At 47.3% G+C, this 14,754-nt stretch overlaps 1 protein-coding gene across 2 annotated transcripts in view; it reads right to left on the reverse strand.

Annotated features, from left to right (window-relative positions):
* Positions 1 to 288: 288 nt before the first annotated feature.
* The window catches only part of LOC121530785 (complexin-2-like), a 36,727-nt gene continuing 22,261 nt past the window's right edge, over positions 289 to 14,754 (reverse strand). The window contains exons 2-4 of one of the 2 annotated variants that reach the window (XM_041836023.1): positions 13,231 to 13,378; positions 1,999 to 2,186; positions 289 to 512 (exon numbers count right to left, since the gene is read on the reverse strand). In XM_041836023.1, the coding sequence (XP_041691957.1) occupies positions 315 to 512; positions 1,999 to 2,186; positions 13,231 to 13,261 (417 nt within the window). In that variant the 5' untranslated portion in view covers positions 13,262 to 13,378 and the 3' untranslated portion in view covers positions 289 to 314. Of the gene's footprint in view, positions 513 to 1,998; positions 2,187 to 2,332; positions 4,641 to 13,230; positions 13,379 to 14,754 lie in introns of those variants that run through there. The other variant, XM_041836029.2, reaches the window with a different exon arrangement.

Raw genomic sequence — 14,754 nt, forward strand, 5'->3', positions numbered from 1 at the left:
AAGAAAACAACTAATATTTCTGTAAAGGCAGTGAATAGTCGTTTGGCAAGAACCCCTCCACCCCTCCTACCCCCCATCCTCCAGTCCCAGATCTCCCCTCCCCCTCCCCTCCCCCCCCTCCCCTCCACCCCTCCTACCCCCAGATCTCCCCTCCCCCTCCCCTCCCCTCCCCCTCCCCCTCCCCTCCCCCTCCCCTCCACCCCTCCTACCCCCCATCCTCCAGTCCCAGATCTCCCCTCCCCCTCCCCCTCCCCCCTCCCTCCACCCCCTCCTACCCCCATCCTCCAGTCCCAGATCTCCCCTCCCCCTGTTCATTACTTCTTGAACATGTCCTGCAGAGGTCCAGGGAGGAACTTGAGGACGGTGTCCAGAATGCTCTCCTCATCCTCATCTTCCTCGTCTCCGCACCCGGCTGGGATGGCCTTCTTGGCGCGCGTCAGAGACCCCTCGCAGGCCTGCTCCATGGCTGCCTTCTCCTCTGCCTCCTTCTCCTCCTTCTTCTTCAGGCCATACTGCGTGGATGAAGGGCATAGTTAACAATATATACAGTTGAAGTCGGAAGTTTACATACACTTAGGTTGGAGTCATTAAAACTTGTTTTTCAACCACTCCACACACTCCACACACAGGCCTACAAACCTGACTCAGTTACACCAGCTCTGTCAGGAGGAATGGGCCAAAATTCACCCAATTTATTGTGGGAAGCTTGTGGAAGGCTACCCGATATGTTTGACCCAAGTTAAACAATTGAAAGGCAATGCTACCAAATACTAATTGAGTGTGCGTAAACTTCTGACCCACTGGGAATGTGATGAAATAAATAAAAGCTGAAATAAATAATTCTCTCAACTATTATTCTGACATTTCATATTCTTAAAATAAAGTGGTGATCCTAACTGACCTAAGACAGGGAATTTTTACTAGGATTAAATGTCAGGAATTGTGAAAAACTGAGTTTAAATGTATTTGGCTAAGGTGTATGTATACTTCCGACTTCAACTGTATATGAGGATGTCACTTTCAAAGGAGTAACACCCCCAATCCCCTCTTGAGATCAAATAGTGTTCCACAAGTATTGATTCTTGCACCTACAGTGCCTTCAGAAAGTATTCATACCCCTTGACTTTTTACACATTTTGTTGTGTTACAGTCTGAATTTAAAATGGATCAAATTTAGGTGTTTTGTCACTGGCCTACACACAACTCCCATAACGTCAAAGTGGAATTATGTTTTTAGTTTTTTTTAAACTAATTAATTTTAAATTAAAAGCTGAAATGTCTTGAGTCAATAAGTATTCAACCCTTTTGTTATGGCAAGCCTAAATAAGTTCAGGAGTCAACATTTGCTTAACAAGCCACATTAAGTTGCATAGACTCTGTGTGCAATAATAGTGTTTACCATGATTTTTGAATGACTACCTCACCTCTGTACCCCACACATACAATTATCTGTAAGGTCCCTCAGTTGAGCAGTGAATTTTAAACACAGATTCAACCACAAAGACCAGGTAGGTTTTACAATGCCTCACAAAGAAGAGCACCTGTTGGTAAATGGGTAAAACATTTTAAAAAAGCAGACATTGAATATCCCTTTGAGCATGGTGAAGTTATTAATTACACTTAAAGTCACTACAAAGATATAGGCGTCCTTCCTAACTCAGTTGCCGGAGAGGAATGAAACCGCTCAGGGATTTCACCATGAGGCCAATTTAAAACAGTTACAGAGTTTAATGGCTGTGATAGGAGAACACTGAGGATGGATCAACAACATAGTAGTTACTCCCCAATACTAACCTAATTGACAGAGTGAAAAGAAGGAAGCTTGTACAGAATAAAAATATTCTAAAACATGCATCCTGTTTGCAACAAGGCACTAAAGTAATACTGCAAAAAATGTGGAAGAGTAATTCGCTTTTTGTCCTGAATACAAAGTTTTATGTTTGGGGCAATGAATGTGAAATAGTATCCGAGTAGTTTGTGGACTGCTGCAGTGCTCACCTTGATCCTGATGGACTGTCGTACTACTTCTCTTTCTGACTCCATTTTCCGGTGCTTATCCTTCCTCTCCTCCTCCTGTTGTCTCAGAGCCTCCTGTCTCTCCTCCTCTTCCTCCTCCTTCTTCTTCGCGGCCTCTGGATCCTTCACCTCCTCTCCTCCTAACATTTTCCCCATGTCTTTAGTGGCCCCTGGAGGAAACAGTCACACACACAGAGCCTGAAGTCATTCGGTTAAAATACCATACAATACAATACACTTCTATTTGTCCATCTGCTACCAACCCTAACCCTACAGCCGTAACCTGCCACCTGTCTCACTGGTCTAACTGACATACTGTATCAGTAGAGTACAAGGATGAAATATAGAGACATTCCCAATTCCAATAATATAAACTTGCTAGGATAAAGCATGGTGTATAGACTTCAGTTGGAAAAGTAGTGTGTTCACCAGCCAGTCCAGTTTAATGTTCTGTGTCATCTTGTAATCATTAATGACTGAAATGACCTTGACTCGTAGCAGGTGGCAGCTCTCTAGTGACTATAACACAACCATTTCTCCCAGTGTATTGATATTGTTGTTGTTACCAGAGTCAGATCAATAGTGAACACAGCACAACCCGAGTGACTATGAATGATCTACATACCAGCAGAGTTCAAACTTTATCCTGTTATTGATGTGCTGCTCTGACACACGCTGGCCAAGTTACTGCTCCGACACAGGAAGAGGCTGGCCACAGGCCAAGTTACTGCTCCGACACAGGAAGAGGCTGGCCACAGGCCAAGTTACTGCTCCGACACAGGAAGAGGCTGGCCACAGGCCAAGTTACTGCTCCGACATAGGAAGAGGCTGGCCACAGGCCAAGTTACTGCTCCGACACAGGAAGAGGCTGGCCACAGGCCAAGTTACTGCTCCGACACAGGAAGAGGCTGGCCACAGGCCAAGTTACTGCTCCGACACAGGAAGAGGCTGGCCACAGGCCAAGTTACTGCTCAGACACAGGAAGAGGCTGGCCACAGGCCAAGTTACTGCTCCGACACAGGAAGAGGCTGGCCACAGGCCAAGTTACTGCTCCGACACAGGAAGAGGCTGGCCACAGGCTCTGACACAGGAAGAGGCTGGCCACAGGCCAAGTTACTGCTCTGACACAGGAAGAGGCTGGCCACAGGCCAAGTTACTGCTCTGACACAGGAAGAGGCTGGCCACAGGCCAAGTTACTGCTCCGACACAGGAAGAGGCTGGCCACAGGCCAAGTTACTGCTCTGACACAGGAAGAGGCTGGCTACAGGCCAAGCTGCTGCTCTGACACAGGAAGAGGCTGGCCACAGGCCAAGTTACTGCTCCGACACAGGAAGAGGCTGGCCACAGGCCAAGTTACTGCTCCGACACAGGAAGAGGCTTTTTACTGCTCTGACACAGGAAGAGGCTGGCCACAGGCCAAGTTACTGCTCCGACACAGGAAGAGGCTGGCCACAGGCCAAGTTACTGCTCCGACACAGGAAGAGGCTGGCCACAGGCCAAGTTACTGCTCTGACACAGGAAGAGGCTGGCCACAGGCCAAGTTACTGCTCCGACACAGGAAGAGGCTGGCCACAGGCCAAGTTACTGCTCCGACACAGGAAGAGGCTGGCCACAGGCCAAGTTACTGCTCAGACACAGGAAGAGGCTGGCCACAGGCCAAGTTACTGCTCCGACACAGGAAGAGGCTGGCCACAGGCCAAGTTACTGCTCTGACACAGAAAGGCCAAGTTACTGGCCATCAGTGCTTTTAGGAGCAAATAGATCCCTCTGTAGCCCCTGGAGAGAAGGGTTAAAGGTCCCCCTCGAGAGCAGGGTTAAAGGTCAATCTGGAGCCTGGAGAGCAGGGTTGAAGGACCCCCTGGAGAGCAGGGTTAAAGGTCACTCTGGAGCCTCTGGAGAGCAGGGTTAAAGGTCACTCTGGAGCCCCTGGAGAGCAGGGTTAAAGGTCACTCTGGAGCCCCTGGAGAGCAGGGTTAAAGGTCACTCTGGAGCCCCTGGAGAGCAGGGTTAAAGGTCACTCTGGAGCCCCTGGAGAGCAGGGTTAAAGGTCACTCTGGAGCCTCTGGAGAGCAGGGTTAAAGGTCACTCTGGAGCCCCTGGAGAGCAGGGTTAAAGGTCACTCTGGAGCCCCTGGAGAGCAGGGTTAAAGGTCACTCTGGAGCCTCTGGAGAGCAGGGTTAAAGGTCACTCTGGAGCCCCTGGAGAGCAGGGTTAAAGGTCACTCTGGAGCCCCTGGAGAGCAGGGTTAAAGGTCACTCTGGAGCCCCTGGAGAGCAGGGTTAAAGGTCACTCTGCCCACTGTTAGCCCCCCACTGCTTTCAACCCTCTACCCCCCACTGACTATGCCACTACTAACCTATGATAACAAATGTAAACAACAACTTTAAAGGCTACAGGGTTTGCTTGTCTTGTTTTTTAAATGTTAATTCCATTAGGGAACGTTGCACCCTAATGGAATTATTATTATTGTCTATGATACTACTGAGGTCACATACTGTATGATCATCTTTCCAAATAAAGGTATTGATCCTGATTTAAAGAAGAGTGGTGAATTCCCTTCTTAGCACGCAAAATGGTGCTTTCAAACGTCAAGAATGAGATATTAATCAATTAGGCATATGCTAATTCAGTTAAGGTCCATTTATGTCTTTAAAGTAAAAAGAGAGGGTGGTCGTAGTGAGATTCCCATGAATTGTGGCTATGAATGCAATATGTATTTTATACAGTATAAATAAAGATGTTTCATCATTCGTAAATGCCCAGTGCAGTCAAAAATGTGATTTTCCTATGTTTTATATGTATTTCCACACTATAAGGTTGGAATGATACTGTGAAATTGGGAAAATGATGATAATTCCCTTTTAGTGAAAAAAACTCCTGAAATTTCAGCCTGTTTTGGTTGGATGGAGTTCTAGCCTGCCTGGTGACATCACCAGTCGGTAAATTAGTTAATAGACCAATAAGAAAGAGAGTTCCAAACTTCTCTGCCAATAACAGCTAGTTTTCAGTTTTCCTCTCCCCACTCAGACCACTCCCAGACAATCCTAGCCAAATTCTTGCTTAAGAAATTGCTCTTTGCTAAGAAGCTATTTCTGTTTATTTTTAACCATTTAAATGGAAAACAATCACAGTAAGGTACTTCATTGTTACCCAGAAATGATTTGATATTGAGATTAAAACAGCTGCATTGGGCCTTTAGATAAAGGTGTAGCTGTGGCGCTACAGGGGTATGTCAAATGTAGACTGTTAAGACAGACAGTCACATACAACAAATAAGACAAAAAACAGAAAACTTGAGCGTGCATAACTATTCACCACCCCAAAGTCAATACTTTGTAGAGCCACCTTTTGCAGCAATTACAGCTGCAAGTCTCTTGGGGTATGTCTCTATAAGCTTGGCACATCTAGACACTGGGATTTTTGCTCATTCTTCAAGGCAAAACTGCTCCAGCTCCTTCAAGTTGGATGGGTTCCGCTGGTGTACAGCAATCGTTAAGTCATACGACAGATTCTCAATTGGATTGATGTCTGGGATTTGACTAGGCCATTCCAAGACATTGAAATGTTTCCCCTTAAACCACTCAAGTGTTGCTTTAGCAGTATGCTTAGGGTCATTGTCCTGCTGGAAGGTGAACCTCCATCCCAGTCTCAAATCTCTGAAAGATTGAAACAGGTTTCCCTCAAGAATTTCCCTGTATTTAGCACCATCCATCATTCCTTCAATTCTGACCAGTTTCCCAGTCCCTGCCGATGAAAAACATCCCCACAGCATGATGCTGCCACCACCATGCTTCACTGTGGGGATGGTGTTCTCGGGGTGATGAGAGGTGTTGGGTTTGCGCCAGACATAGCGTTTTTCTTGATGGCCAAAAAGCTCAATTTTAGTCTCATCTGACCAGAGTACCTTCTTCTATATGTTTGGGGAGTCTCCCACATGCCTTTTGGTAAACACCAAACGTGTTTGCTTATTTTTGTCTTTAAGCATAGGCTTTTTTCTGGCCACTCTTCCGTAAAGCGCAGCTCTGTGGAGTGTATGGCTTAAAGTGGTGCTATGGACAGATACTCCAATCTCCGCTGTGGAGCTTTGCAGCTCCTTCAGGGTTATCTTTGGTCTCTTTGTTACCTCTCTGATTAATGCCCTCCTTGCCTGGTCCGTGAGTTTTGGTGGGCGGCCCTCTCTTGGCAGGTTTGTTGTGGTGCCATATTCTTTCAATTTTTTAATAATGGATTTAATGGTGCTCCGTGGGATGTTCAAAGTTTCGGATATTTTTATATAACCCAACCCTGATCTCTACTTCTCCACAACTTTGTCCCTGACCTGTTTGGAGAGCTCCTTGGTCTTCATTGTGCCGCTTGCTTGGTGGTGCCCCTTGCTTAGTGGTGTTGCAGACTCTGGGGCCTTTCAGAACAGGTGTATATATACTGAGATCATGTGACAGATCTTGTGACACTTAGATTGCACACAGGTGGACTTTATTTAACTAATAATGAGACTTCTGAAGGTAATTGGTTGCACCAGATCTTATTTAGGGGCTTCATAGCAAAGGGGGTGAATACATATGCACGCACCACTTTTCCGTTATTTATTTTGTATAAAGTTATTTTTTTCTTTTCACTTTGGACTATTTTGTGTTTTCCATTACATGAAATCCAAATAAAAATCAATTTAAATTACAGATTGTAATGCAACAAAGTAGGAAAAACACCAAGGGGGATGAATACCTTTGCAAGGCTCTGTAAGTTCTAGAGTCACTTCATTCTTTGCTCTTGCTGGTCATTCCTTTACTAATACCTCAATTGTATAATCTACAAAGCTCTCGTTTGATATATTCAGACACAGACTGGGAGAAACCATCCTTCAACAGTGGATGTCACGTCTTATGAATCACCATAAGTAACCCTTTGACTGCATGGTACACAGTGTGTTTCGTCTAGTCTAGTGAGAACACAGAGACAGACAGACAGACAGACAGACAGACAGACAGACAGACAGACAGACAGACAGACAGACAGACAGACAGAGAGAGAGAGAGAGAGAGAGAGAGAGAGAGAGAGAGAGAGAGAAAGAGAGAGAGAGAAGAGAGAGAGAGGAGAGAAATCAGGGGACATGGCCCATTGGCTTCCACAGGCTGCTAGTCGGAAGGATGATGCTGCTGAATAATTTGTTAGGGATGGGGGGGAAGTTTGAAGAATGGAACGCATTTGAATAATAGATTACCCTCATTGGTAAATCATGCCCTCGTGTGTCAAAAGTAAACCTAAATGTTGGACACTTTGGGATGAACTTTTAAAATGATGACCAGCATCAAGAAGAGCTCATGAAGATGTACTGTAGCTAGGCTGTTTCCCAAATGGCACCCTTATTCCTACATAGTGCACTTCTTTTGACCAGAGACTCATGAGCCCTGGTCAAAAGAAGTGCACTCTGTAGGAAATAGGGTGCCATTTCTGCTGTAGGCTACAGTTGGTCATGCATGTACAGAGCAGCTTTCTACGCTACGTATCTGGGTTTCTGTGCTCCAGGAGAAGTAAAATCCCTGCAGGTATTCTACTACTATTACAGTAGATATCTGGACTGTTAGCATAACAGATGACATGAGTGGTCAGTCTCATGGTGAAGATATAAGATATATATATATATATATATATTTATCTACAGTGGGGGAAAAAAGTATTTAGTCAGCCACCAATTGTGCAAGTTCTCCCACTTAAAAAGATGAGAGAGGCCTGTAATTTTCATCATAGGTACACGTCAACTATGACAGACAAAATGAGAAAAAAAATTCTAGAAAATCACATTGTAGGATTTTTAATGAATTTATTTGCAAATTATGGTGGAAAATAAGTATTTGGTCAATAACAAAAGTTTCTCAATACTTTGTTATATACCCTTTGTTGGCAATGACACAGGTCAAACGTTTTCTGTAAGTCTTCACAAGGTTTTCACACACTGTTGCTGGTATTTTGGCCCATTCCTCCATGCAGATCTCCTCTAGAGCAGTGATGTTTTGGGGCTGTCGCTGAGCAAAACGGACTTTCAACTCCCTCCAAAGATTTTCTATGGGGTTGAGATCTGGAGACTGGCTAGGCCACTCCAGGACCTTGAAATGCTTCTTACGAAGCCACTCCTTCGTTGTCCGGGCGGTGTGTTTGGGATCATTGTCATGCTGAAAGACCCTGCCACATTTCATCTTCAATGCCTTTGCTGATGGCAGGAGGTTTTCACTCAAAATCTCACGATACATGGCCCCATTCATTCTTTCCTTTACACGGATCAGTCGTCCTGGTCCCTTTGCAGAAAAACAGCCCCAAAGCATGATGTTTCCACCCCCATGCTTCACAGTAGGTATGGTGTTCTTTGGATGCAACTCAGCATTCTTTGTCCTCCAAACACGACGAGTTGAGTTTTTACCAAAAAGTTATATTTTGGTTTCATCTGACCATATGACATTCTCCCAATCCTCTTCTGGATCATCCAAATGCACTCTAGCAAACTTCAGACGGGCCTGGACATGTACTGACGGATCACCACCTCAAGCTGAACCTTGACAAGACGGAGCTGCTCTTCCTCCCGGGGAAGGACTGCCCGTTCCATGATCTCGCCATCACGGTTGACAAATCCGTTGTGTCCTCCTCCCAGAGTGCGAAGAGCCTTGGCGTGACCCTGGACAACACCCTGTCGTTCTCCGCTAACATGAAGGCGGTGACCCGATCCTGCAGGTTCATGCTCTACAACATTCGGAGAGTACGACCCTGCCTTACACAGGAAGCGGCACAGGTCCTAATCCAGGCACTTGTCATCTCCCGTCTGGATTACTGCAACTCGCTGTTGGCTGGGCTCCCTGCCTGTGCCATTAAACCCCTACAACTCATCCAGAATGACGCAGCCCGTCTGGTGTTCAACCTTCCCAAGTTCTCTCACGTCACCCCGCTCCTCCGCACACTCCACTGGCTTCCAGTTGAAGCTCGCATCTGTTACAAGACCATGGTGCTTGCCTATGGAGCTGTGAGGGGAACGGCACCTCCGTACCTTCAGGCTCTGATCAGTCCCTACACCCAAATGAGGGCATTGCGTTCATCCACCTCTGGCCTGCTGGCTCCCCTTCCTCTGCAGAAGCATAGTTCCCGCTCAGCCCAGTCAAAACTGTTCGCTGCTCTGGCACCCCAATGGTGGAACAAGCTCCCTCACGACGCCAGGACAGCGGAGTCACTCACCACCTTCCGGAGACATTTGAAACCCCACCTCTTTAAGGAATACCTGGGATAGGATAAAGTAATTGTAAAGTGGTTATCCCACTGGCTATAGGGTGAATGCACCAATTTGTAAGTCGCTCTGGATAAGAGCGTCTGCTAAATGACGTAAATGTAAATGTAAATGTACTGGCTTAAGCAGGGGGACACGTCTGGCACTGCAGGATTTGAGTCCCTGGCGGCGTAGTGTGTTACTGATGGTAGGCTTTGTTACTTTGGTCCCAGCTCTCTGCAGGTCATTCACTAGGTCCCCCCGTGTGGTTCTGGGATTTTTGCTCACCGTTCTTGTGATCATTTTGACCCCACGGGGTGAGATCTTGCGTGGAGCCCCAGATCGAAGGAGATTATCAGGGGTCTTGTATGTCTTCCATTTCCTAATAATTGCTCCCACAGTTGATTTCTTCAAACCAAGCTGCTTACCTATTGCAGATTCAGTCTTCCCAGCCTGGTGCAGGTCTACAATTTTGTTTCTGGTGTCCTTTGACAGCTCTTTGGTCTTGGCCATAGTGGAGTTTGGAGTGTGACTGTTTGAGGTTGTGGACAGGTGTCTTTTATACTGATAACAAGTTCAAACAGGTGCCATTAATACAGGTAACGAGTGGAGGACAGAGGAGCCTCTTAAAGAAGAAGTTACAGGTCTGTGAGAGCCAGAAATCTTGCTTGTTTGTAGGTGACCAAATACTTATTTTCAATTTGCAAATAAATTCATAAAAAATCCTACAATGTGATTTTCTGGATATTTTTTTCTCAATTTGTCTGTCATAGTTGACGTGTACCTATGATGAAAATTACAGGCCTCTCTCATCTTTTTAAGTGGGAGAACTTGCACAATTGGTGGCTGACTTTGTGACCCCATTTCCTGGTCCCTCCCTGTATGCAAATTATTTGACAGCTATTCTTTTCAAAATAATATGTCCTTTATTTATTTGAAGACACATATTGATGCCATAAGTCAATGGTGGGATAATGATGATTTAAATGTTTTCACCTCCGGAGGTGGTCAAGGAAGATCTGATCACAATCAGATCACAATGCATCTTTGAATCATCTACACCTGTCTGAAAATGTGGCCACAATCAGAATGTAGATGAGATCAGGACAAAGGAAGCATGTTAGAACCAGGTATAAACAGGGCTTTAGTCTTCCCTCCATGATTTGACCTGCTGAAGTTACTCCTCGGCTGTCTGTCTGTTTGGAGACTGATTGAAACGGGCACGCAATTAGCACTCCCTCCTAATCTAATGTGGTCAGTCAGAGAGCCTGATGAGCCAATATCTAATTAACTATGCAGCGACACAAAGCAATCACAGGCCGGAGGCTAGGATCCATACGGAGATCTGTGTGAGATGGTGGAAGCAAGCAACACATCACATCCAGTTTATTTCCAGTGATATGGGTCAAAGCTAAACGTTATAGAGAAGTGGGAAAATAGGACATTATCTTAATGGCCAGAATGTACTATTTTACATTTAGAGAGCTTGGGACTAAAAATGATGATTCTGAGACAATTGGCTTTAAAGTTCCGAACTCTCATTGGTTTGAATGGTGTCAGCAATTTTTAGATTGTATTCTTTTGAACTTAACAACATTAATTATGGTATTTAGAGTACTATATACCTCCCGAGTGGTGCAGTGGTCTAAGACGCCGCGTCGCAGTGCTAGCTGTGCCACTAGAGATCCTGGTTCGAATCCAGGCTCTGTCGTAGCCGGCCGCGACCGGGAGACCCATGGGGCGGCGCACAATTGGCCCAGGGTAGGGGAGGGAATGGCCGGCAGGGATGTAGCTCAGTTGGTAGAGCATGTCCACCGGCCCAGGGTTGTGGGTTTGATTCCCATGGGGGGCCAGTATGAAAAAATAAAATAATGTATGCACTCACTAACTGTAAGTCGCTCTGGATAAGAGCGTCTGCTAAATGACTAAAATGTAAAAATATAGGTACTGAACAGAACAAGACTTTGTCAAAAACTCAATTTTGACAAAAATGCTGATAGAACCTTCTAGTCCCAAGCTCTCGATTTAGAATATTTTCATGTCTTATCTGAAGAAAGTCAATGGGAGTGGAGTAAATCCCATCAGGTTTCTTGGCTTGATACCTGGCTGTGCCAACATAATCACTTTTCAGCTAGCTACATAGACATAGTTGAACACAGTGCACTGCACTGGCTCAATTAACCTTCCATTTGAAAACATCTTAATACTTTTGGGAATTCTGTCTTGACAGAAAACATCTGTGGTGTCACTATATCTCAGCAGGTCTTTAGAACAACGGGAAACTTCCCCCAGCCCCAGTCCCCCGACCCCCCCAGCCCCAGCCCCAGCCCCCCTGTCCCCCAGTCCCCTGACCCCCAGCCCCAGCCCCCAGTCCCCTGACCCCCCAGCCCCAGCCCCCCAGTCTCCTGACCCCCAGCCCCTGCCCCCCAGTCCCCCCGACCCCCCAGCCCCAGCCCCCCAGTCTCCTGACCCCCAGCCCCTGCCCCCCAGTCCCCCGACCCCCAGCCCCAGCCCCCAAGTCCCCCGACCCCCAGCCCCCAAGTCCCCTGACCCCCCAGCCTCAGCCCCCCAGTCCCCCCGACCCCCCCAGCCCCAGCCCCAGCCCCAGCCCCCCAGTCCCCTGACCCCCCAGCCCCCCAGTCCCCTGACCCCCCAGCCCCAGCCCCCCAGCCCCCAAGCCCCAGCCCCAGCCCCAGTCCCCTGACCCCCAGCCCCCAGTCCCCCGACCCCCCAGCCCCAGCCCCCCAGTCCCCTGACCCCCAGCCCCAGCCCCCAGCCCCCAAGCCCCAGCCCCAGCCCCAGCCCCCTGCCCCCCAGTCCCCCGACCCCCCAGCCCCAGCCCCCAGCCCCCCAGTCCCCTGACCCCCAGCCCCCAGTCCCCCGACCCCCCAGTCCCAGCCCCCCAGTCCCCCGACCCCCCAGCCCCAGCCCCAGCCCCAGCCCCCCCAGTCCCCTGACCCCCCACCCTCCCAGTACCCCAGCCCCCCTGCCCAGCAGCCCCCCGACCCCCCACCCCACCAGTCCCCCGCCCCTCCAGCCCCAGCCCCCCAGCCCTAGCCCTAGTCCCATCCCCATCCTAACCTAGTTTAAGCCCCAGTTTACCCTCAGCCCCTCAGCGCCCCATCTTAACCTAGTTTAAGCCCCAGTTTACCCTCAGCCCCTCAGCGCCCCATCTTAACCTAGTTTAAGCCCCAGTTTACCCTCAGCCCCTCAGCGCCCCATCCTAACCCAGCCCCTCCATCTCATAACCTCAGCCCCCCCTGCTTGCCCCTAGCTTTCCCCTAGCCCCAGCCACAGCTGCAGACTCAGGCCCCCATCAATTCCCCATTCCCAGCCCAATTAAATTGCATTCTGTACCAAGGCCAGACCAACCAAATGAAAGGTCATCCCATGGCCACAGCCTCTTTCCAGAAATGCAATTTGCTCCAAGCCCGTCAGAGGAGAGGGGGATTGGGATTGGCAGGAGAGGAATACATTTAATTTTATTACCCATAGTCATTCCACCGATTAATCCAAATCAGGATGTTGATTTAACAATGCAATGACCTTTAGACAGAGTTCATCCGCGGTGACAAGTTAATCTACACAGCATATAGATATAAATGATGTAGCTGTATCTGAGGCTATAGGTTGAGCTGACTATAGCTTCCCTCTGAGACCTAGAACCAGAAACTTGTCATAAAATGTGAGCATTTAATACCCTCGATGCTGATCATAGCTTTACATTACAGTATATTGTCTTCAATAAGTTTACCGGGCAACTTGTTTGACTTGTTTATAGTTTAGCAGTTCTTCCAACTCCAAATTCAGTTTGTATTTTCTATAGCAATACATTTGTACTTTGATGCAATGATCAAGATGTCAAGAGGTACGTGCTCCCCTTGAGTACACACATCAGATCGCATTGTGAACAGATGTGCATCCAGTCCATAATATTGACATGTTCATATAGCAGCGTATACAGTACTTACCACCTAAGGCTTGCTTCATCACAAAATTCATGGTTCCTTCTGATACTCTGGTCTTCTACAGACAAACACAACTGTGCATGTACCCGCCCCTTCTTTACCAGATCTCTGTTTCCCTTCCTCGGTCTGTGGGTTTACCTCTTGATCCAACCTGGAGAGAGAGAGAGAGAGAGATAGGAACAATGAAAGACAGAACAGTTTACCGGAAGACGTTAACAAAGGATATGGACAGTGGCTAGGTGTGGTTGAGGCAGTACATTTTACATTTACATTTTAGTCATTTAGCAGACACTCTTATCCAGAGCGACTTACATTATATTTTTATTTTTCATACTGGCCCCCCGTGGGAATCGAACCCACAACCCTGGCGTTGCAAACGCCATGCTCTACATCCCTGCCGGCCATTCCCTCCCCTACCCTGGACGACGCTGGGCCAATTGTGCGCCGCCCCATGGGTCTCCCGGTCGTGGCCGGCTACGACAGAGCCTGGATTCGAACCAGGATCTCTAGTGGCACAGCTAGCACTGCGATGCAGTGCCTTAGACCACTGCGCCACTCGTGTGTGTGTGTGTGTGTGTGTGTGTGTGTGTGTGTGTGTGTGTGTGTGTGTGTGTGTGTGTGTGTGTGTGTGTGTGTGTGTGTGTGTGTGTGTGTGTGTGTGTGTGTGTGTGTGTGTGTGTGTGTGTGTCTGTGTCTGTGTCTGTGTCTGTGTCTGTGTCTGTGTGTCTGTGTCTGTGTCTGTGTCTGTGTCTGTGTCTGTGTCTGTGTCTGTGTCTGTGTCTGTGTCTGTGTCTGTGTCTGTGTCTGTGTCTGTGTCTGTGTGTGTGTGTGTGTGTGTGTGTGTGTGTACGTATACGTCAATACTTCATCACTGAGCTCTATTAGAACAGAGTATACTTCATGCTACAGTAAACCATCACAGCTGCTGCTGGATATTTCACCTCCTAGACGTCCCTCTGGTCCCCCTTTGAAAGACAATCCCATTCCCCAGAGGACCCAGGATCAATACTAAGGTACTCTACTGTATTAAGAACATTTTTGTTTAGGAACAAAAAAGTAAGAGTACATATTATTGTATGGGACAATATATAAACGTTTTTGAGATAATTACAAAACATAAAATGTTATTGAGTAAATGTGTTCATTGGTTTCTTTTCATTTTGATACAATATTAAAATGGTATGAATTTAAGGTTATTTGTTGATGAAAAAAATCTAAATTGACTTATTTTAAGATTGTGTCATTAGATGGGGTCGTGAGAAATTCTGGGGGGAAAAATGGGGTCCCCAATGAAAAGTTTGAATACCACTGCTCTAGGTGAAACGGGGCGGCGGATATTAAGGTTTAAGTGAGACTGCTTATAACAGCGCCACCAATTGGCCAATCGGTGCCATTTCTAGGGACTAATTTACTCTTGGCCTCTAGTTCCTCTGTGCTAGTGAGATGGGTGTGGCTTCGTCACAGTGTTCACAAGAGCAGCTGCTCACCGATTTGACAGCTCCAACGCAGTTCCACCTCCGACAGCGC

Source organism: Coregonus clupeaformis, chromosome 2, assembly GCF_020615455.1.
Source record: "Coregonus clupeaformis isolate EN_2021a chromosome 2, ASM2061545v1, whole genome shotgun sequence".
Lineage (NCBI taxonomy): Eukaryota > Metazoa > Chordata > Actinopteri > Salmoniformes > Salmonidae > Coregonus > Coregonus clupeaformis.